Source organism: Lycorma delicatula, chromosome 6 (genome assembly GCF_047948215.1).
Source record: "Lycorma delicatula isolate Av1 chromosome 6, ASM4794821v1, whole genome shotgun sequence".
NCBI classification, from domain to species: domain Eukaryota; kingdom Metazoa; phylum Arthropoda; class Insecta; order Hemiptera; family Fulgoridae; genus Lycorma; species Lycorma delicatula.
In genome coordinates this window covers 134,472,688-134,496,972 of record NC_134460.1, presented here as the reverse complement: position 1 = coordinate 134,496,972, position 24,285 = coordinate 134,472,688, and the positions used below count along the sequence as shown (strand labels likewise).

At 30.3% G+C, this 24,285-nt stretch overlaps 1 protein-coding gene across 2 annotated transcripts in view; it reads left to right on the top strand.

The window, feature by feature from the left end:
* Positions 1-11,555: 11,555 nt before the first annotated feature.
* Positions 11,556-24,285, top strand: part of LOC142326979 (uncharacterized) — a 226,633-nt gene continuing 213,903 nt past the window's right edge. For both annotated transcript variants that reach the window (XR_012756881.1, XM_075369711.1), the window contains exon 1: positions 11,556-11,916. Coding sequence is in view for 1 of the 2 variants with exons in the window: in XM_075369711.1 (XP_075225826.1) it covers positions 11,881-11,916 (36 nt within the window). In the remaining variant the exon portion in view is untranslated. The remainder of the gene's footprint in view (positions 11,917-24,285) is intronic.

The following is a 24,285-nucleotide window of genomic DNA, read 5'->3' as shown; positions in this document are numbered from 1 at the left end:
TAGTAAAAATAGGTTCAGGGAGGGTCAAAATGAATATTTCCGTGGAAATCTGAAAACCGAAATTTTTCGTGATCACAATACTTACTTTACTTCGTATAAGGAAGTAATAACCTTTAAAGAATTAACGTAAAATTCAATTTTTAATAGTATATTGAAAAAAGAAGTTGTTTTACAATGGCAGGAGAACCTACCTCAGAACGAACCTTTTAAAGATGGGAGTAAAAAATTAAAGATGAAGTATTTAAAGTAGCCGGTACGAATCGGAGTGAAAGTGCATGTTGATACATAGGCGTGGAAATTTCTTTTCTACCGCAATTATACATCTCCTTTACCTAAGAAGCATAGTTATCGCTGTTCTAAAATGGAAAATTTTGTAAAACAATATATTATTCGCTAAATGACAAGGAATCTCACGGCAAAAACATTAAAAATCGTTTAGCTGAAAATCGCATCAAAAACCGACAGAAGAAATGGAAAACGTCGAGTTATCAATCTTGTACCTCAACGGTAAAGAATAGCGGAACTAGTACAAATTACTGTAATTATTTAACTGCTAAGTTTCTAAAAAAAAAAAAAAAAACTTTTTTCATTTTTAATTTAAAGAAGATTTCAGCCTGATAAAATTTGTATTATATCTTGCCACTGCCTTTAAAACAATTATAATGAACATTATTAATTAAAATATCAAGTCACCAAATAATATGAATTAATCACAGACTTAAATAAATAAAATGAAATATAGAAATTATGTTAAAAATATGAACAAGCTCAAAACAAATAAAAAAAAATTATAATTGTTAAGTACGTTTATCGAGTGGATATAACTTTTCTTAGAGTTTATTGCAGTATTGATTATAAATCAAAATGTTACAGTTCCATTCAATTTTTATTAAATAAAATTATTTCAATTTTCCTCTCAAAATATGAAATTCTTAAATTTCATACTTCAATTTTGTTTAAATACCAGTTATTCTCTCTATCTCTCTTTATAAGTATAAATATATATATATTTAATATATTTGTATAAGAACATGTCCTAACTGACTGATTCAATTCATCAATTTCCAGCAAAAACAACTGAAGAAAATTTGTATACATGTTCAAAATAATGCCTTTCGGCATGCCGGAGCTAAGTTGGGGATAAAAAAGATTTCCACCTTAAAGTTAAGAAAAACTTCAAATTTACTCAACATGATAATGGTTGCATATGAAAAAAATTTCACATGTTTAGCACACGACAAGCCCATCTTCTTACAATTCCGGCAACATTTTGGTCATCCGTTGCCATAAGGGTTGGTTATATCAAAAATTGTTTCAGACAAAGGTTTGAGGAAAGTTTACGGGACTAACAACCAATTAAACCCGATTCGATACCGTACCTATTAAGGGAGGTATGATATTTTTATCTAAAAAAAATTTGACAAAAATTTAGGGGGTGGAAAATATGTCCCAATTTTTTCCACCCCCTGGACCAATGGTTGGTGATATCAAAAAACTTTACTTAGATAAGTTTTAGGCCCTTATCCAAAGAATAGTAGGAACTTTAAACAAATTCGATATTTTACGTAATAAAAAAGTTATAGCGATAATTTGTTTTTTGGTAAAAGCCCTTCCCATTTTCACCTCCATGGTCCTATTAGCTCATTAACGAACTCGACCGAGATCTTGGGTCGTTATATTTTATGTAGGAATTTGAAAGTGATTGGCGCAAAATTACGGCAGTTATCGTGTCCACAAGAAAGTGAAATATATATATATATATATATATATACTTCTGAACTCACTGTGGTTTTGGGGTATGGAGGATGTGAAACGCGAAAATATGTCGAAATTTTCCGGAAGTCGAATCATGGTACCCATTACAATTGGTAGCTTTCTTTTGAAATCTACCTAAAAAATGAGAATTGAATTACGAACATCCTTGTGGTGTTTGTCGGGTTACGCAAAGAACCGAGTAAAATACATTTTTACCCACACTTAGTATGGGTAACCAGTTGAAACTAATTTTTTAAGAAGCTTCCTTATACGAAGTAAAGGAAGTGATCGCGAAAAATTTAGGTTTTCAGATTTCAATGGAAATATTCATTTTGACCATTCCTGAATCCATTTTGACTAGTTTCGGCGTGACGTCGGTACGTACGTTTGTGCCTTATTAGTTGTAGGATGTTGACATTTTGGGTTTAGGACTGTTGTTACAACTAGTTGTGCACCTTCCCTTTTGATTGCAATTGACTGAACCAAAAACGTCCAAAAAAAACACAAAATCAAAAAAAAAATTGGAATCATCGGTTCGAATCAGAATTTAAATATATTGATTTTTAATAATTATTAACCTATTATTGTAAAAAATTTATACAATGAATACTATTTCAATAACAAAAAAAAAATGAACAATATCAGAAGTTTTAATGATTAAAATTTTATGTACTTTTCATTTTAAAAAAAATGTATAAATCTAATTTAACATGTGTACAAGGAAGTCATGTGTTGTCCACATCATATTTTTTTTATAAATTGAAAAGGCTTTAATTTTTTTTATCATTATATTTTTCACAAACATGAGTTTAATGATCACATCGGGGTATAAGGGAGAGAGTAATTTGGCTAGATTTGATGGACGAACGAAGTGAGCCAAGACCGGCTAATACTTGACCGCGGCGGAAACGCAAGTAACCATAAGGCGTAAGCGAACGAGATACTAGCATATATACATATGCATATATATATATATATATAAAACAAAATGTTGTAAGTGGGAGTCATAATCAACGACCAGCAAAAACTGCTGAAGATAAATCGATTAAAATTTGTGTATACGTTCTTCTTACGGTGTAAGTGCACATCAAGAAGAATTGTTTGAAATTCCTAATTTAAAGGAGTAAAATGGATTATGATTTTTTTTTTTGTAACCGGGCATTTTTTAATTTCTAGGTAATGAATAAAGATATCAGCTTGATTTTTGGTGTGTATAATTTTCATGTAAATATCTAAAAATCATTTCTAGATTTTTCTGACTAAAAAGCATAGAAATAAAGTGTTAAAATAAAAAATGAGAAACGAAGTACGGTCATCTCCTACTACTGTTTGTTGAGTAACGCTAAGAACCGGAAAAAAATATTTTTACCCGTACGAAGGATAGGTAACCAGATATCAGTAATATTTTTAAGATAGAAGCCGACTGTTTTAAATCCCGCATTCTTCAAATCAATCAAGATTTTGGATCTTGTGCTGGTCAAAATATTGCTCTGAAGAAATTACAATTTTTTTTAATAAAATGAATAGGCTTTAATTTTTATTTAACATTATTATTCTCACAAGCATAAGTTTAATGAACTCAGGGGAAGACGAAAAGAGCGAGCGAAGCGAGTCCTACTTGCTAAACCCTTCTCTGTCCACGACGGGAAACGCAAGTAACCACATAGCGCGGGCGAAGCCACGATGGGAGATGTTTGTAGAAATACAAATGCATATATATATATATAGAGAGAGAGAGAGAGAGAGAGAGTGATGGAGAGAGAGGGAGAAAAAGACACACACAGATTTATAAAGCAATAAATATGTTAAACCAAATACTGTTATGGTAAACTTAGTACAAATAATATTATATGAGATCAAGTAAATTTAATTTATTTACTCGCAAAAAGGAGTAAATATACTTATCTTATTTTACATTTAAGTTGAACTATTTTCCCCCATTAATGATCGTTACTCCTACCTACTTTTAAATTACTACTTCGGAGTTTTATTAAAAAATATTTGCCATATTGGTATAATTACTGAATTTTACAAAAAATGTATTTATTTAATATACGTATACACAGGTGTAATCTTTTCAGGTCACTTGTCAGACAAGAAAGTTGGATCAAATATGACATGAACAGTTTAGTTTCAACGATGTTCAATATTTTGAAAATTACGATCATTTAAATATATTCATTAAAAATATTTGTTAATCTGTGACTATTAGAAATAAAACAAAGATTTTTTAAAGATGCATATTTGTGAAAAAATTGATTTTAACGATTGTTCAGTTATTATATAAGTTGAGTTCTCTATAATTGGGAAAAAGTATCCAAAACAGTGTTTTTCAGCGTTAAATTTGTTTTTGTGAGAATATGTAGCAACTAATCAACTATATCTACAAGTTTAAGTCAAACTTTGAATATTTTACAATACATTAGATTTTTCATATTATGAACCGATCGAGATGTTAAGTTGGCACAGAAAAACGTTTTTAAATCGTTAACATTTTGAATGTGAATGTCTTATTTACGTTTCTTAATATGAAAAAATATAATCATTTCAAAAAATTCAAACTCTGTAATAAGAAAACAGAGCTGATCCTAACGATTCCTTCACGTTACGTAATTTTTTTAATATATAAAAAAAATTATGAGAATTATTTTGAATTTTTTGTACTGGTGAAAGCTAATAGTAAATTTTAATTGTTCATAATACAGGTGAATAATAACTAGAATATTCTTTGTAACTTAAAATCAAGTCGTTAACAACTTAATTTAAAAAATTGTCTTGTTTAATTACAATCAATCGTTTATTCTATTTTACATTACTCAGGAAAGAAACTGCGTAAAATAAAAATAACAATGTTAAATTTTTCAGTAAGTACGAGTAATTTGTTTTTGTTTTTTAAAGTAGTATATTAGACTAGAACTATTGCCTTTTAATTACAACATTAGAACTGAGACACTGATTATGAAGAAACAATAAAGATTCTTTTAATGTACACAGAATTAATATCTATTCACACACATCTATATCACACACACACACACACACACACACACACATATATATATATTAACCTAAAACTATGTACTATGTGATGTGTAATGGTTGATTAATGGCGTCTGTTTTTGCAGTTGCTAGTTCTATAAAAAATAATTATTCCTGTTAGTTGGAAATAGAAACCTGTGTTATAAATATATAAATTTATGAATACATATATTTATATATATTACCTCTTACAAAGCTGAATTCATTTTATGCAATCGAAATGTATTTGTTTTAACATTTAACACGCACCAATTAGTTGTTACGTACATGCCCAGTCAGTCTTGAGATATGTACTGGTAATATTCGGTCATTTCCGTGAGTAATCGGCGATATATTCCGATGTCGTTTGACTGAGTATCCTACTGTTAGCAAACAGATATCACTGTTGCTAGTCGTGCTTTATGAGCATGCGTCATTTGAAATATAGCCACGCCAGTAGCATTCTTTTACAACGCTGCGAGCGTTAGAAATTTAACATAGTATTTAATAACATAAGGGAGTACGTAAATGTTTTGCAACATTAAATTATCCATTGTATTAAATTTTTTCATTTTGCATCAAACACACACATTCACACACACACTTCTATATTTAATTTTAAATTATATATATACATATATATATATATATATATATATAGTTTTCGGATTATATTATCACGTTCTTTCTGAAGTCTTTTCTGAAAATTGAAATCCTTAGTATTAAAATACACCTAAAAATATAATAATATTTATACTTCTATTTAATAATTAATTCTTAAAATTTCTGGAGACTGACATAAATGCATATTTTCAAATAGAAATGCCAGAAAATCCAGTTTCATAATCAGCAGGAAATAAACCTAATAAACTATTATCTTATTAAGGTAATATTTAGCGATATTAAGTTAAAAAAATTAGTACTAAGTCCCAAATAATATTGTTAGTGTATAAAACCTATTAACATCATTGTTAATAGTGTACTAGGTAGATATTTACTGGTTTTAACCCAGTTTCTTTCCACTATCTAATAGTGATTTTTGGCAATAATTAGACGTAAATCTATATTGGCTTACTACTAAATTAATAGGCCATACTATCTTCAATACGACTCATTAGTCATTCAAGTTCTTTCTCAAAAAAATATATTTATTATTTGTCTGGGAGAGGTTCCGATCATGGAATGAGCGATGAACATTTGAACCGATTTCTTCATGCAGGATAGATTTTTATCCACAATAATAAAAATAATAGGCTATAATAATATTACGGCTTGAAATTAAGCTATCATTACAAAAATAAAACTAAAAAAAAAATTAAATTCTTTAAATAAATTCAGTTTATAAGAAAACCTTTAATGTTTTTTTGTTTAATGTGACTCTTCATAACATATAAATTCAAAACATGTATGCTCGATTTATTTAAGATCTTTATGTTATAAGAATATATATGTTTTTTAGATTAATAATCCACCACCCGGATTAATTTGTTTTCTACCATTCCTGTTAGTTAAGATCTCCTGATTCCCATATCGTGTTCAGTTTGAAGTGCAAAGAAATTGTTCCCGTAGTTCTGTGTCCATTATAATACAGATTATATTGCACTTGAAATTGGAGTCTTGGAATCACATGAGAGATTCAGCAGCACTGATTTGTGGATCGAGCCATAGCCTACCTAAAACAAATAAATTATTTTAGACTTAAAATTTGAACAAAAATCAAGAATAGAACCTTAAAAGACAACGACTACAACAAATTGTAAAAAGCGAGATCGGAAGATAGAAAAAGACAGTGATGATTATTTTACCAGTTTCTTATTATATTTAATTAACTCGCTCAGGATTTGATTTAACGTTCAAATCCAAGTAAAAAATTTCGGCAAATAAAATTGTAAACATTTTTTTTCCCCGAATAATTAACAGTGGAACACGTTAGATCATTTATTTATTTGCGGTTGTGTTTTTTTTTTTGTTTTTCTATCAACTCAGTACCTCTTCATTCTTTCTGGTTCTTCATCTCTTTCCTTTGTTCTTCAGAAAGTTCCACTCCGTTGTTCTTGTGTTTCTGGGCTTCTTGGAACCTTTTCTTTTCTCTTTTAATATTCTCTTTCTCTTTTTCTTATAATTTTTTCAATTATCTTCAGTTTTTTTGGTCTTCTTGAACGTGTGTGAACCATTTGCCTTTAGTTTTTTTACTTTGGAAGAAATCAGAAATTTGTTTAGTCTATCTATGTAATTCATTCTAAATAAATGGGAGTAAAATGTAATTCGTTTTTTCCTTATCATGTCTGACAGTTTTTCAATTTTTGTATTAAGTTTGTTATCTGGAATTAATTTTACGTAATTATTTTGAAATTTAGGACCTAAAATCTTTCTTACAATTTTCCTATATTTTGTTTAGTACACCTTTGTTGCATAGTCTTATGATTTCTGCTACATAAAGTTCTACCGGCTTTATTACAGTTCTATAATGTCGAAATTTTGTGTTCCATGATTAAGACTGTTTGTTATATGTGTTTTTTGTTGGCTGGAAAGCTAATTCCATTTTGTTTAAAAAAATATTTTAAAAAATGTTTGTTTTTAAAAGGTTTATTTATTTATTTTTACAATAATAGGCTTACACGCCCCCTTACAGTTACCGATGGATGATAATGAATTTTTTATCTTGTGAAAAATGCCATGCTTGACCGATATTCGAACCCGGGACTTCCGGATAAAAGGCCGAGACGCTACCACTCCGGTAAAGAATTATCCCTTTAAATATAACAAAACAGATTGGAAATTTAATTTTGCTTAACGATTGATTTATTTATATTCCCAGTTAAGAGACTGACGACATTTTCAACTGACATTTCAAACTGATCAAGTGTTGTAATACCGATCAGCATCAGCACTCGTAACATCAGGATAATTGTAATTTGATCTTGTTTTATTTACGAAATCTAAAACATGTAATCTTGTAAACATATATTGAAAAAATTGGAACTTGAAGTTTTAAATCATTTGAAATAAAAATTAAATTTTTTTTTACTTTTTAACCTGGATTTTTTCTCTCTTCGAGTTAAATTTGTTTAACATTTTTCACTTTAATTTTTATTTGAATTAAACCAATTTGCAAGAAACAGAAAGTGAAACCTGCAATTTCATAAAATAAACGAAGGCAAAGAATCGAAGCAAAAGAGACTGCAGCCAATCGTGAATTAAGATGCTCTGTAATGCGATTTTATCCCAATTTTCTTGAATTCTACTTTAAATCTGAGAATAAAATGAGATTCTTTATCATTGTGTATAAGAACTCAGTACTAAGTATCAATTATGTCAAAGAATTAAAAAAAAAAATAGTCTATTCAGACGATATAATTTCCCGTTTAGAAATTTTATTCAAGTTATTAATAAAACAAAAAAATCCTGCAACTAGGCCACCAGAAGATCTTCCTAAAAGAACAAGAAATAATCAAGATTTCTCAAATTTGTAAAAGGAACGGTTTAACATACTTAATAATAAAAAAAATTCCTTTCGGCACGCCAGAAGGCGGAGGTAGATTTCACCGGTGCTAAGTAAGGGATAAGAAATATTTCCACCTTAAAGATAAGAAAAACTTCAAATTTACTCAATACGACAATGGTTGCATATGAAAAAATGTTTCATATGTTTAGCATACGACAAGCCCCATATTCTTACAATTCCAGCAATATTTTGGTCATCCCTTGCCGTAACGGATGGTCATATCAAAAATTGTTTCAGAAAAAAATTTTAGGTAATGTTTAGAGGACTAAAAAACACTTTAAACCGATTCAATAGTGTGGCTATTAAGGAAGGTATGATTTTTTAAACCCCATTTTTTCAACCCCATGGACCAATGGTTGGTGATATCAAAAAACTTTTCTTACATAAGTTTTAAGCCCTTATCCATAAGTTTTCTAGCCCTTAGCCCCAAGTAAGAACTTTAAATGAATTCGATATTTTACTTAATAAGAAAGTTATAGAGATATTTTGTTTTTTTGGAAAAAGCCCTCCACCATTTTTCTTTGTCCTAGGTGACATTATTGAATGATATTAATTTCTAGATCATAATTAACAACCGTAAATTCATTATGTACCCATGAAATAATTAATATTGTCAAATTTAGTATAAATCAATAAAAAGTTAGGTTAAATTCGGTTTTCATTTCGTTATGATACAAAATCTTCACAATTTCAATCAAAACTCTTGTAGTCTTTTTGTAAGAGAAAAATTGAAACCAAGTAGAAATGTAAAATCGTATTACTTGTAAAACATAATGAAAGTACTATACATAGCTTTGGTTATATACTTGTCTGAATAGACGTTCTTTTACTCAAGTCTCTAATTAAGCTCCCAGATAGGAATAAAATGAATGGAGTTGCAAAGTGAAGTAGCGAAATTTCAAAATTAATTTTTTTATAAGCTAGATATAAAAAGAGAATTGAAATGATATCATGGTAGACTTCCCATATACTTTGTAATTAAATAAAAATATAAGCTATAAAAATTGTTCAGCCTTAATTAAAGTAATATAAAAAGTGAAATACTGTTACAAAAAAGGACAAGAATATAAAAAGTAAGTAATTAAGAAGAAACTTTTATATATTTTAATTGTAAATGGATTTTATATTAAAAACCAATTTACAGTTAAAAATCAACCATATATTTTACGTTATGCTTTCTTTATTGGTATAAAATAAAAAATAGGCTATGAATATCCTATACAAAAAAAAATCAAAATATTTTTTTAACAATTTTATAGCTTTTTATTCCATGAATTATTGAATAAAACTTATTTTACTTAATTTTTACTTCAACATTATAAACAATAATGTGAAATGTAACTCAATTCTAAAGTTGATATTTTTCATATATTTTTTATTTATCTAATTTTAAATAAATCAGGGTTGGTGTTATTACATTTTTTTTTTTTTTTTGGTAACTTCACCTTCGAGCTAGAGCTGCACACAGCCAAGGGAAATTTTTTTTCGCACCCGAGTTGGTCCTGTACCAGCATCATACCCAAATGGGAGAGCCCTGTGCACCGGCTAAGAATTGCAATCTCTCTGTCTAGCGCGACAGAAATGTCTGCTTATCCGTACAAAAATTGCGAGAGCAAAACCTGGATCAAGAGCATCCGCTTCGATGTGCATATGTTTTGGTCATTAAACGATCGATGGGGACTGCCATTTTTTTAGTCTTAACTAACTCTTTTCTTTTTTTAACATCCGGGACTACCTTTTGATATTACTTCAGAGGATGAGATGAATGACAATTCTTGTAGCGTGTGAAAATGCCATGCCTAACCTGGATTCGAACCCGGGATCTCCGGATGAAAGGTAAGACGCTACCACTCGCGCCAGGGTGGACGGCAATACTTCCCTTACGTATATTTGAAACGTGGCGTTCTTATCTAATCACATCCCGTGATGTTCCTCTTCAGAGGTAGGGTGGATTACCATATTGATGACCCTAATTGAGATCGAGATCAGCTTACACTTACCCGAGACAACGATCACTGGGGTTTTTCCGGTGGAAGCTGAAGACCAATCTCCTGCAGACTCCATTATTACATTATCTAACTTTCATTCATATATACAACTACATTTGCTTAGGTATATGTAGATCACAACTTTAAAAATCGTAGATTTTTTAATTTCGTAATGTATATTTCGGTGATTCATTTCATTTCATTCATTTCCTTTTAAAATAACGGTTTTATTTGAATTTTGCAATAGTTCAGTTTGTTAGTAATTCAAAGGACTAGGTGGATCTTAACCTAGGTGGAGCATAAACCCTTTTCCAAGCAATTTAAATTTAAATAGATGTAGCTTCGTCATGATTGTAGAACACATTTTCAAAAATTAGGATTTGTATAATTCAATATTTTAATTTTTTTATTGAGGGGATCTGAGGAGTTAAAGTGTTAGAGGGCAAACTCTTTAACATTATGGAATTAGAGTTTTTCATATTTCCTGGAAAGAAGAACACGTTTTGAAATCACAATATTTTAATTTTTACATAAAAGGAGGCTAGGAATGGTACAGGAGAAAAAAAGGCCTGAACTTTTTGAATATTGTTAAGTTCCTTACCTGTCTCTGAAGGTAGAATGCATTCAGAAAGAGAACGGTTTCAATATTGCATTATTTTAATTTTTGTTAAATTGAAGAGTCCAATGGATGTAGAGACTATGGAAGTACATGATGTCTAAAAATATTTAGTGTTTTGCCTCCAGGACCAGAATAGTGTTTTAAAAAAGAACGGTCTGATTACGAGAATCTACCTTTTTTTAAATTGAAAGGGCTACGGTGTAGATTCCCCGCTTAGCTCTAGAGAACCAGACACGCCCTTGAGAGCTCCTGGCTCTCCAGTACTTGTGTAGGAAGAGGATCTAAAAGGTTTTGGACACCAATAAGTCTTTTACTTATATCTGCAATATGCAATAGAACAGATTTTGAAAAAAATGTTTAAAATATCTGCACTTGTATTAATTTTGGGTTTTCATGGAAATTTGAAAATTCTAACTCTTACTGAATCTGATGAAAATAATTAGTTTCTGTAACGTAAAAAAAATCTGCAAACTTCAAAACTAACAATCAAGCGTGTACTTTATACACAGTTATTATATTCATAAACACGCTGTTTACAAACGACAAAAATTGAATATACGAATAACCGAATAAAAGTACTAGGAATAAAATTGTTGACAAGTTTTCTTGCGAAACCACATTTTATTGAAAAATATATGCTAATCACGCGCCTAACGAATGATAAATTAAAAATACTACCACACGCTAGCACAGAATGAACTTGTAATATTTTTTATCATATCAAAACAAGACTGCCACTACTAATTGCAGGTAGCAGCAGAGATTGCTTGCCGATGTCGAGATAAGACGTAAAGTGAATCGAGACGTAAGAGATAGGAACAGACGCGCATGCGTCAGTTCATATCTTATAATTTATGTGTACAACAGAACGCGCTGGCGCTGTCGACTGTTACATTAGCTTACTTCGTACGACTTGTTTGTTCTATTTTTAATTACTGTGTTCGTCAGTCATATAGAATTAAATCGTGAATTTTTATTTGTTGGTGTTACAGTAAATGCATCGTTTTAATAAATTCAGTGGTATTGCCAAGGTAAATAGTTAGTATAATTTATGTTCCTTCTTATGTTATAAGTTAGATTGTTACAGATAACTGCTGTTTATTTTAAATATTTCTTGTGTAATTAAGTATAAATTTCATTTAATCCGCAATATAAATGTTTGTTTTAATATCTTTATAGCACTGAAATTTAACTTTTAATTTGTAGTACTTTACGTAAGGAATTATAATAACTTGTTTTTATTTTATAATATGTTTTTTTATCGATAGAATAAGATACAATAAGTTGGAACCAAACTAATTTTTTTCTTCGGTTTGAGTAGAAATGAATTATTTTCCATCATCAATTGTAATAAATAACTATAAGGGGTATGTGCGCTATTGAGTTGAATTCACTTTCATGTTGTTTGAATTAACTTTTTAAACAATGTTATTATTGGTAATGATTAGTTAATATATTAAAGTAACTACTTATTCCCAACAAAAACTAACTGTGACCATATAAAAGAATGTAGACCAATGTAATTTACATAACCACACACGTAGCGAGCGGAGGGCTAAGGGGGTTATAGCCCCCGTCAAAAATATTGGGCGATGGGGGCTGATAATTATATTTTGTCAAAAAAAAATTTATTTCAACTTTTTTCGTACTACATCAAGGGAATATAATTATTATTGACCTTGAATCAAAGAAATATAACATCAAATAACAAAAAAATAAATTTTATATCTTGATTAATATAAAACAATGTAAGTCGTTGATTTGGAAATGTCATAACAATCGTTAACATATACGTACATTATGAATACATGAACATAGTAAACCAAAAAAGCAAATAAAGCAACAACAAATTGTTTTAAGTACTAGAAAAATTTGAAATATTTTCTCATTATTTCTAACAGATCTTCTTCCCTGTGCCGATTACGCCACAAAAATTCCATAAATAAGAATCAATCATAGTCACAGTTTTAGCGGTACATTTTCTTTCTTGTTGCATCGCTTAGCACATGCCCATAAATTTTCAATATTTTGAGTGTGTGTGAGCGCCACTGTCACTGTTACAGACTTTTCGCTTTACAATGTTGTAAATCGTAACCTTCTAATAAAGGAATACTATCATAGGCTTTCCACTTATCAGACATTATTGTTGAACCATTTTCAATGCAATATGTTATGATGATAAGCAACGTTTCTTTTTTCCTGTCTGGCACCGCATACATAAAACACTCACGTGTTTCACGATAGATTCCTCCAAAAAACCAATGATTTGTCAACACACGACCGATGTCATGTTTTCGTTTTGATAAACTAGATTTATCTATATCTACTGTCATTCCTGGTCCACCAATGTTTTGGAGATTCTTCAACATGTCATCAGCACACACTTCACGAGAATAGTTTTTCCAATCTGTGATTGCCCAATCACAGATTGGAAAAACACATGAATTTTGCAATCACATGAATCGGGAATGGCATCAGAATGCCATTCCCGATTCATGTTTACAAAATTTTTTAGTTGTATATTCCTTTGACAAGCAGTAACCATGTATTATTGTGTAAACCAATCTCTGATCGACAAGTTCGTTTTTTGCATAGACACCTATCACGTCTATTTAAATTCAATGTCATTAGATGTTTGTTTTTACACTTTCGAAACCGTTTTAATATATTTTTATCTTCTAAGAATTTTACGCCACTTTCTTTGCTACTAATTTCTCGAGCGATTGACAATAACGTGTACGGTGCCATGGTCGATTAACTACTGAACGTATTTACTTCCATCGTATAGAATTCATTCTACGCACCTGAGATTCTAGCAATACGACTAGGTGAAACACATGAGTTTTCATCACCAAATGAAGTTGTAATCATGTTAGGAATTCACTTTGAGTTTTGAGAGAAAAATTATAGGAATGTAAAACTATAATTTTATATCTATGAACCGTATATTGCAACAATTGGGAGGAGAGCTCCGCCTCCCAAACCCCCTAAAAAATCATTATATTCCTTAATTTTGGACTTCAAAAAAATCAAAAAAATAGAAAAAAAAAATATATAACCATTTATATTTATATAGTTCCAACCATATAAATGTTCCAACCATTTATATTTATTTATTGTATAAATATAATTTAACCAAACTTAACCTACGCTCGCTTCGCTCGTTAACCGTGACTAATTAACACAGAGATGTTTTGAGTATTTAAATAATAAATTCAGTAATTATTGCAATTATTTATTATTTAAGTAATCAATACATTACTGTTAATTAGTCAAGGTTAGCGAGCGTAGGTTAAGTTTTGTTAATTTATATTTGTAATTGTAAGCAATAATCCTTATTGCTTTTTTTTTCTTTTTTTTGACAAAAATAAACTTTTTCAAAAATTGAAAAAAAAATTAAAAAATCTTTTTCTCGTTTAATATTTTTTTTTTTTAAATAATTATTTTTGAGTTGGTTTGGGCAAGAATTTTTGGGTGGCATAAAATGAAAAAGTATCACATTATCATTTTATTTGCGTAGTGAATGATGTATTAAATCTAGCGCATGTTTTGTGTTTTTCAAATGCAATAAAGTATAAAAGACCGTTTCAATATAAAATGATTTTTCATTATTATTTTATCTTCATCATCAAGTCCCTTAGTCCCCCCCCCCAGAAAAAAAAATATCCTAGCTACGTGCCCCATAACTAATCTTTTAAAGTCTTATTTTAGGATTTTATTGAAGAAATTAAACAAAAAAAGGTATATTTTATTGTTTTAAAATCTCAATTTTTTTTTGACTTTAGTCATTTGACTGGTTTGATGCAGCTCTCCAAGATTCCCTATCTAGTGCTAGTGTCGTTTCATTTCAGTATACCCCCTACATCCTACATCCCTAACAATTTGTTTTACATATTCCAAACGTGACCTGCCTACACAATTTTTCCTTCTACCTGTCGTTCCAATATTAAAGTGACTATTCCAGGATGCCTTAGTATGTGGCCTATACGTCTGTCTCTTCTTTTAACTATATTTTTCCAAATGCTTCTTTCTTCATCTATTTGCCGCAGTACATACATACAATACTTAATTTTTATTTTCCATTTATATTCAAATAGGGATACACAAAGGTCTCTGTAGATAATTTATAGAAATGTGCTTTAATATTTTATTTCTTACTTTAGCAATTGCCAATTTATTAACTTAATCTATAAATACACAAAGTTTTTTAGGTATTTTACCACATATATATAGTTTTTCTTTTTTACGTAACTAAAGAGTGAAGCATACTCATTGGCGAGAAGCTAGTTATACAAATGTTTCATAAATTCTTGAATAGATTACTGCGATGGATTGATCATGAAGTCAACTATCACCTGCTGTTAGACTTTTAACGTATTTAGATCGAACAACTGTGGTGTAAAGAATTTAACTGTTATTATTCCTTATACTTAATATTTTTTCTGTCCACATTTAAAACTTTAGTTGGATATAACGTTGGTTATTTCTTATAATGATATTTTTACCAGTTATCACGTTTTTATTTATACTTTTATAATTTTTACTTTTTTTATAGTCTAAATCAACTATTGTGATTAACATGCTAATGTTCTGGGAGTGATTTCAGCTGTGAACGGAAATATAGAACAAATATTCATCTAACTTAGAATATTAAATATAAAATTATATATATAATTTTATTAAAAATAGTTTTATAGAAATGCAAATTCGTCTAACTTATGGAAAAAATGAATTCTGCTTGAGCACAATTATTGTTTCAATTTAGATTAAAGTAGCTTGAAATTTCTCCAGGGGAAAAATACATATGAAGCTCACAAATATAAATTTTTTTAAATTTTTATTAATTATCATTTTTCTACTAATAGGAGACGGTTATCACAGCCTGTTGTTTAAGTATGTTTCGTGTTAAACGGTAAAATTTAGGTAACACCTCCATATGTATATTCAAACTACTCTGTTTTATTCTGCATTTTTTATATTTTTTTGTTGGTGATAACTAATGTTTATAATTAATTTTCATCTTTTAATTTAATGTTGTGTGATGTTACATAAATTATTATTTGAATTGCTATCTTGGTTTCTTGCTGTGATTAGAAATTTAGCGATGGTTCTTTTTCTAATTTACTGTTATAAATATTGATATTATTCCTATACAGATTTTGTTTGATAGATATTTTTATATATATATATATATATATATATATATATATTATTTAAATAGATTATTACATTAAGTAAGGTATTGTACGTAGTTATGTATGAACGGGTTTGTACGCAGACGACAGCAGTATTCATCTAATCATTTATTGAAATTTAGTTGATAAAAATGACAAATGTATTTGACGATGTAATTAACTACCTTTTATCGCATTTAACAATTTTTCATATTAGAATATCTGATTTTGTAGTATTTTAGGAAAAATGATAAAAAAAATCAGGAATTGTTTTACGATTACAGCGTATAATATATTACCTCGATTGTTAGTTGGTTGAAATTTGTATCTCATGTTATAATAATAATATTATAAAACATTTTTGGTTGCTTAAATTAATTTTATCATTCTTGGTAATGACGGACAGTCGTTTTTTTTAATATGTGCTCCATTTTAACTTATAAACTTGTGCCATAAATGACACAAGAGACAGACAGTTTATTTAAATCTGGTTTTATCCTTAATGTTTAGAATCATTTATACGAATTCAGATAAAAATGATAGAAATATTTTATGAAAGCCTTTACGTATTTTTAAAAAAAAAAAAGAAGATGAATACGTAATTTAATTTGATTTATACAGAATTCTAGCGCTTATGAGTAGAACAGCTAAAAGATATCATTTTCAGCTTGACGTTCAATGGAGGGAATCTGTTATTTCAGTTTAGTTATATTGTTATAAGATTCTGTTAAATCTTTGTTGGTTAACAGGGTTTTATCATCATAATCCAGACCGATTTTATTTCATATATATCCAATTTTAACCAATTTTGAATATTTGTTCAAAGAGATAAAAAGTATTGGAAGATTTATAAGTATGGGTCGTGGATCACGAAAATTTAAATTTTTGAACGTTTATTACAGTTATGATTTAAATGGAAAATATTTTGTATGTTACATCTATCACTAAAAAAAAAAAATAATTAAATTTCTTAACCTTGATTACGTACATTTCTTTAAAGTTTTAGAAAAATATATATTAATATATTACATTTAGTAAATATGTATTAGAGTAAATGAGTTTAATATTAATAAATTTTAGTTAATTTAATTTTATCAGTCAGATGTTATTAGACGTACAGTATTGCATAAATTATCTTTTTTCGGACTTTTCGAAGAAAAGTATGGTATTACTTTCGGCCGTATGGGATTGTGGAGGGTGAAAATGAATTTTTTTACTTTTATGAGTAGTACGAAAATACCGTTATCTTGTATACATATAGAGGTCTACAAAAAACCCACCGGGTTGGTCTAGTGATGAACGCGTCTTCCCAAATCAGCTGATTTGGAAGTCGAGAGTTCCAGCGTTCAAGTCCTAGTAAGTTATTTTTACACGGATTTGAATACTAGATCGTGAATACCGGTGTTCTTTGGTGGTTGGGTTTCAGTTAACTACACGTCTCAGGAATGGTCGAACTGAGAATGTACAAGACTACACTTCATTTACACTCATAAATATCATCCTCATTAATCCTCTGAAGTATGTAAAAGATAATTACCGGGAGCTATACAGGAAAAAGAAAGGGAAAGAGGCCTACGTGCCTACGTGTAAAATTTTGTGGCTAGAAATTTTTCAAAACTACTAGCTAAATTTAATTGAAATTTAGATATGCTGAAGTTTATCTGAAATTGTCCATGTGAAAATTTGAAAATTTGTTCAGTCATTCTTGAGTTATTTGTAAAATTTTAGATTAGAATCAGTCGATACTTTTTCAAAAGGAAACAAATTAGATAACGAATATTAGAACGGTCTTCTTGCGCAGAACTGTTTTTTTTTTTTTTTTACGTAAAAATGATTACCTAAAACACAAATAATTGTGCATAAAACCGAGCTTAGTTAATTTCAATGAAAATTGTTAAAAAATTGTTAGATATTGACTACAAGATTTAAATCTAATGTTTATTATTAATTTCATCCAGATAATAAATTACTAAAGACAAATGGTAGAAAGTAGTTTTCAACTCTGCCTGCCTCTAACCACTAGGGCAAGATATCCAGGCCCGACTAAGTCGTTCCTGAACTTCACCCTAGGGGCCGGGACTCGGTCTTGACGCTAGTGCCTCCAACGTGAGTATCCCACAAAGGGGGCTCACACCGGGTATCGGTCTTAAACCGAGGTAGCTTGCTTTAGAGTAAATTCACCCAGCTGCTTATTCCTTCTAACACCGCAAAAAAAACCTGCCAATGTAGTATATAGTTCTGGAAAAAACTTTGTATTAGTTGAAAACTAACTCAGGAAGGCCTGAAATAAAAATATCTCAAACAGCACTTTTCACTGTTAAATTCTAAATCGGCCGTTATAAGGGCCATATACGCGTATATTTAAGCGTTGGGCAATAAATAATTCGTTCTGTATCGTATATTCCGTCTACATTTTTAATAATTTTTATTTACCGTTTTATCAGGATGATAATGAAAATCTAAAAGTATATTCTTGACAAATTTTTATTTATAAATAAAAAAGTTTGCTATTAAAAAAAAAAATTACGGGTGAAGCCGAATTGACACTGCGGGCGAAGCCGTGAAGTGAGAACGCTAGTGTATATGTACAATTCCGATATAATTCAATGTATACATATTCCGATATAATATGTACAATTCAATGTATAATTCCGATAAATTTTTTTAATAATATTTACAACTTTTATTAGTTTTTATTGGTAGTACACCGTCTCCTGAAACTCATTATATACATATAGACCCAGATTTAACATTTTAAATCTTAACCTAGATTTTAAAGTTATAAAAAGTTATTTTAGATTTTTTTTTAAATTCTCATACTATAATTGAATGTATTGTTATTTTCCCTGTTGAATAAAATGATATAAAATTATTTCTTTATAATCGTTCTTGACTTTCGGTACTTTACTTTAAAGGGTCTATCTTTACAATATAAAGATGGACTCTTTAACTGGCGATCACAAACATCGCGAATTCAAAAGATAAAGAAAAAATTATTTTCTCGTTAATTTACTTTTTTGGAGAAAATTGTAGTTGACATTCTTCACTTATGTTAGTCATTTAATAGTTTTTAAATAATTGTAGTCATATATATTTTTCATTATATAAATGATAGATATTGCCGGAATAATCAGAAAATATGTATTTCCATGACGTATGGAACACAATGCTTTCATACAAGGAGGGTATTCAGTGCATGTTGACTAAACATAACTCAAATGTTTGTAAATACACACATTGTGTGTATATATATGTAAATGTTACGATAAGATAGGCTACTAGCATATATGCTACTTTTTTCGCTCTTTTTGACAAAAAAAAAATAAACATGCGATAAGAGTTGTGAGTAGGATATAAAGTTTTCCTTAAATGGAACCGTGTGGGTAGTTGTGAATAAATCCTACGTACCTGCAGGGGAAAGAATTGGTTCTCTTTGCGACTGTAAAATAAAAATTTCTTTAGATCATGTCGTGCCTACACTTGGAAACGAGTTAGGTTATTTTATTACATATAAATTTCATTGTCTTGATTTAAAAAAAAAATCTGTAACTAAAATTGTACGTCAATAATTTATTTGATAAATAACATAACCAGGTAACGAATACATGTTTTGAATGATTTATATTTTAAATAAAAATTTGATTAGTTACATTTTTTAGATTTATTGTAAGTAAATTGAAAGTAAATCAAAGTGAAACCATTTTTTTTTTGTACCTATGCTATGGTAAATATACATACAGTAGTTGATTTTTATCGTTACTTTCCACCAGAGTTTAAAAAAATCGGTTATTTTTTCTTCTTTTTATGTACGAGTAGAATTTTTAATTTTTTGTTAACATTATTCAGTGACAGGCTGTCGACAGATAACGCAAAATAATAGACTTCTATTAACCATTAAAAGAATACGATTTATAAAAAAATAAAGCTACTTAATTATCGAAATAAATAATTATTTTAAGGTTTTCAATTCAGGCTGACTTAATGTATTTTACTTATAGTTTATGACAGTTATTTTATTAATAATGTTAAGTAGCAATTATACTGAAAATTTATTTATTCTCTGGATAATAATCCTCGATGTTTAGAAACAGCTGGTAAATATTGATAAAGATTTTACATGAATACATTTTAAATGTATTTTGTTAAATAAATGTAATCAATTTTCTTATGTGAAATATGTGAGGTATCTTGACGTTTAGACACCTAAGAAACCCAAAAAACCTGAACTGATGTAAAAATCCAGCAAGTCGGGAATTTTCGTTGGATCCGAAGGCCAATAGGTTGGTTGAATTCCAGAGATAACGTGGAGCAGTATACTTTCAACAGACACCTTTAGCGACCTTCCACGAGTTGGCGCTTACATGCGCTAATGTGTGGAAGTAGCTACCAGGTGCTTAACTGCAGTCATGCAGAAGGCGGCGTGGCGCACTACTCCGTTGGAGGTGGGCGGAATACAACGAGGTACAGACTATTCCAGGGAGGTTATGGACTTAATTAGAATAAAGAGAACGTTTAGGAGGAGGTGGAAGCGGTTTGGGAGGCCTGAGTACAGGACATCGATAAACAGGGCGGCTCGCAACTGTTTCAAGGAGTATGTTGACAGTATTTCCTCTGAGGAGGGACGATCATTCTTTGTGGAGGGTAACGAGGAAATTCAAGCGGCCGGCCGGCAATCTCTTTCCCGCCGTTGAAGGCGGCTGATGGATGGGCCTGTGACAACAATCAAAAGACCGAGTTGTTTGCTAAGCACTTAGGGAAGGTAGTATCGAGGAGAAAGTTAGATTCCTTTGTGTCGCCCTTTGAGGCCCTTCTCAAAGATGGAGATAGCACAAGAGGCCAATGCAAGGCTCCAGGGTTTGACTGCATTACGCATAATATATCTTCACTACCGTCTCGGGCTGTTTCTTACATATTTAATGCGATCTTTAGGACAACCTTTCGGAATGGAAGCTATCGCAAATAACTATGGTGTTGAAACCTGGGAAATCTTCGCAGGTGGTGTCTTTGTATAGGCCTATAAGCCTGCTACCGGTATTATCAAAGATCACTGAAAAGCTGTTCCTGCGCAGGCTGTGGCCAGAGTCGGAAAGTGAAGGAGCTATACCCGACCATCATTTTGGCTTTAGGGGTGGTTACTTGACTGTGGAACAAGCCCATACAACTACTAGTGTTATCGTCAGGTGCCTAGAAGAGACAGTATTGTTCGGCGATCTTTTTGGACATAGTGCAAGCACTTGACAAGGTTTGGATACCAGATCTTTCCAAATTGAAATGGTGCCTGCCACAACCGTACATTTTAATCTACGCAGCTATCTGGATGGCCGCTTCTCGCGCGTTAATTACAATAAAGAGATGTCTGCATTTTCCGATAACTCGGGAGTTCCACAGGGCTCAGTTCTGGGGCCGGTTCTGCTCCTGATCTACACTTCCTGCATACTCCAGGTCAATGTCACAGTTGCATCGTACGCGGATGACACGGCGATCTTGGCGGCGGACGATAGCCCGACTTCTATTTCGGAGAAATTGCCATCAGCGTTTGGTTACGTACATGGAGGATAAAGGTTAATCCGGCAAAGTCCAGCCACGTGACATTCACGATGAGAAGGGAAGATTACTCTGGGGTTCGGTTAAACGGTGTCAGGAATACCTCAAGTCTGTACGGTAAGTACCTGGGCTTTTACCTTGATCGCCCTTTTGACGTGGAGGGATCATATTAGAAGGAAAAGGAAGTTCCTTGAAATTAAGGTTAAGAAGATGAACTGGTTGTTGGGTTAGGGATCACAATTTTTTTTTATCCAACAAGGTTCTGCTCTACAAGGCTTTCTTGAAACCGATATGGACGTACGGGATTGAACTCTGGGGAACGACCAGTAACAGCAACGTGAAGGTCATTCAACAGTTTCAGAACCAACTTCTACGGAACATTACCCACGCGCTGTGGTTCGCGAGGAATGCTGAAATACACGATTAGATAGGCATTCCATACGTTCAGGAGGAAGTTGGAAGTCTAGTTTCGAGGTAAGGGTCCTGGTTGGATAAGCATATTATTCAGGAGGTTGAAAAGGCTTGATGTATTTGATCTTGTTGATTGTCCGTTATGATGATTCGGTATGGCGGCTTGGTGCTCACGTTTATTATTTCTTGGCTGTTCTATTTAAAGTTATTCGAATGGACAGTTAAAGGCACTATCAGAAATTATGTAATACTATTGTTTTTGTATTAGTTGAGCATTATCATTGGGTGGTCGTCTTTCAAGTGAGGGGTCAGTCATACGACTTACTTATAGCTACATTGTAATAGCAGATTGTTAGTAAATAAATTCAACAACTTTTTTTAATTTGATGCCAACTTCTGAAGTCAAAATTATAGTTAAATTTTTTTGTTGATTTTAAACAATTTTAAATTTAGTCATTTAATATTAAAATACTTATAAAATAAAATAATTATTAATTTCTCGAACATGGTCCTGCTGATATGTTAATTAAATTATAAGAATTAATAAAATTCACCTTACCAGCACATTGAGGTAGTCTCTAGATCTTCCGGCTTATTTGAAAGCCATCAGCAGGATTATCAGATAGCATAGTATCAGCAGAGTATACTGTTAGGACCGGACAGTCATGACTGTTTAAATCAAACCTACGATTTTTTAATTTACGACACTAATATAATGTTTTATATTATTTATAAATTTCCCAAACTTAAAATTTATGAAGTATATTTTTCTGATTTTGTATACACTAAACATCATAATTTTATTATAATATCGTACCATCAATTACAGAAATAGTTAATTCATTTCCAATAGGTAAGTCATTTTTCTGTTAATTTATAAATAATTACGAAAATATTAATGTCGTCTACACCGACGGGTTTTTTTTTAATACAACACACTTTGAAATATTTATGTTAAAAAAGTGATAGTCCAACCATTATTTTCCTCGTAACAAACATTAAATTCAACGCACTTCATCACAGTCTAGTAGTAAGTAGCACGCATTCACTTTTACACCTCATTTAAAATTTGTAAAAACAAGATGACTTTCCCCAAAAATAGGTGGTTAAGAATTCCTGTCTTCTTACTTCTTATAATGTATTACATATTTAAATATTTCGTCCGTGATTATTAATTAATTTTCAATTAATAATTACATATTTATAACCGAATTCGTTTTAATCTTCAACTTAATATTTTCATACTTACAATAAATTACAAAAGATTTTATTTTTGATGTTCTGATGATATAAAAATTGAGATGAGGACCCACCTCCCCACCTCACTTATTCCCACCCCACCACTATAGTTATGGTTCAACCATGTTTACTATTATTGTTTTTTGAAGTTATCTACCTTTTTTAAAAATACCTTTTATTATTATTCGTTATTCTATTTATTTGCTGTTATCTTTAATTATCTTTGTTTTTCTTTAGTTTATTTAATTTCAATTAAGATCTTCTTTTGTTGATGGTAATCTTTTTTTCTTATGTATATATATTTCTTTTCACTGTATATATATTTCTTTTGATGTAGTTTCTAAATGATCTGTCAAACAGCAGAGATTAAATAGGTGTAATTAACTCTAATAGAACAGAATTAAAAATTAAATAACAGTTGCTTAGAAACTGACTAAACAATGGAAAAATATAAACTATTAATAATATAATTTGAAAAATAAAAATACCCAACCACACAGGAGATACTCTCTTGCTGTTTCTTCTGCTTGACTGAAAGGAGAATGGCAGGAACTTGACAGTGTGTTATAGATAGTTGTATGTTTCCCTGTTCAGATACGTAATTAATGGTTTGATGATTAGTGCTGTCTAGGCATATTTGGGCTTAGCGGCCATGTGTGTGTATTAGTTTGATCAGGATCAACGTAGCTAGCTCCGATGTAATTAAAGAGATTACCTTCTAAAATCGTTTATAAATATTTTACTTAAATTTTGTAACTAAATGCCCGTTTTTGACTGTTAAACAATATTAATCATCAGTAAAAACCGAGGAAAAAATATGTAAAAACAAATAAATAGATGAAAAAAAGAAATAATGATAAATATGAATGTTCTATAAACAATAAAATAATTATACAAGTACTGTCACCAGCGTTTAAAAAAAATACAAATAACTGTTGTTTTAGGTAATCCGATAGAAATCGAAGTAAATTTAGCTTAAAAACACTTAAACCACTGATCATTTTCGATTGAAATTACTCATCACGACCTAAT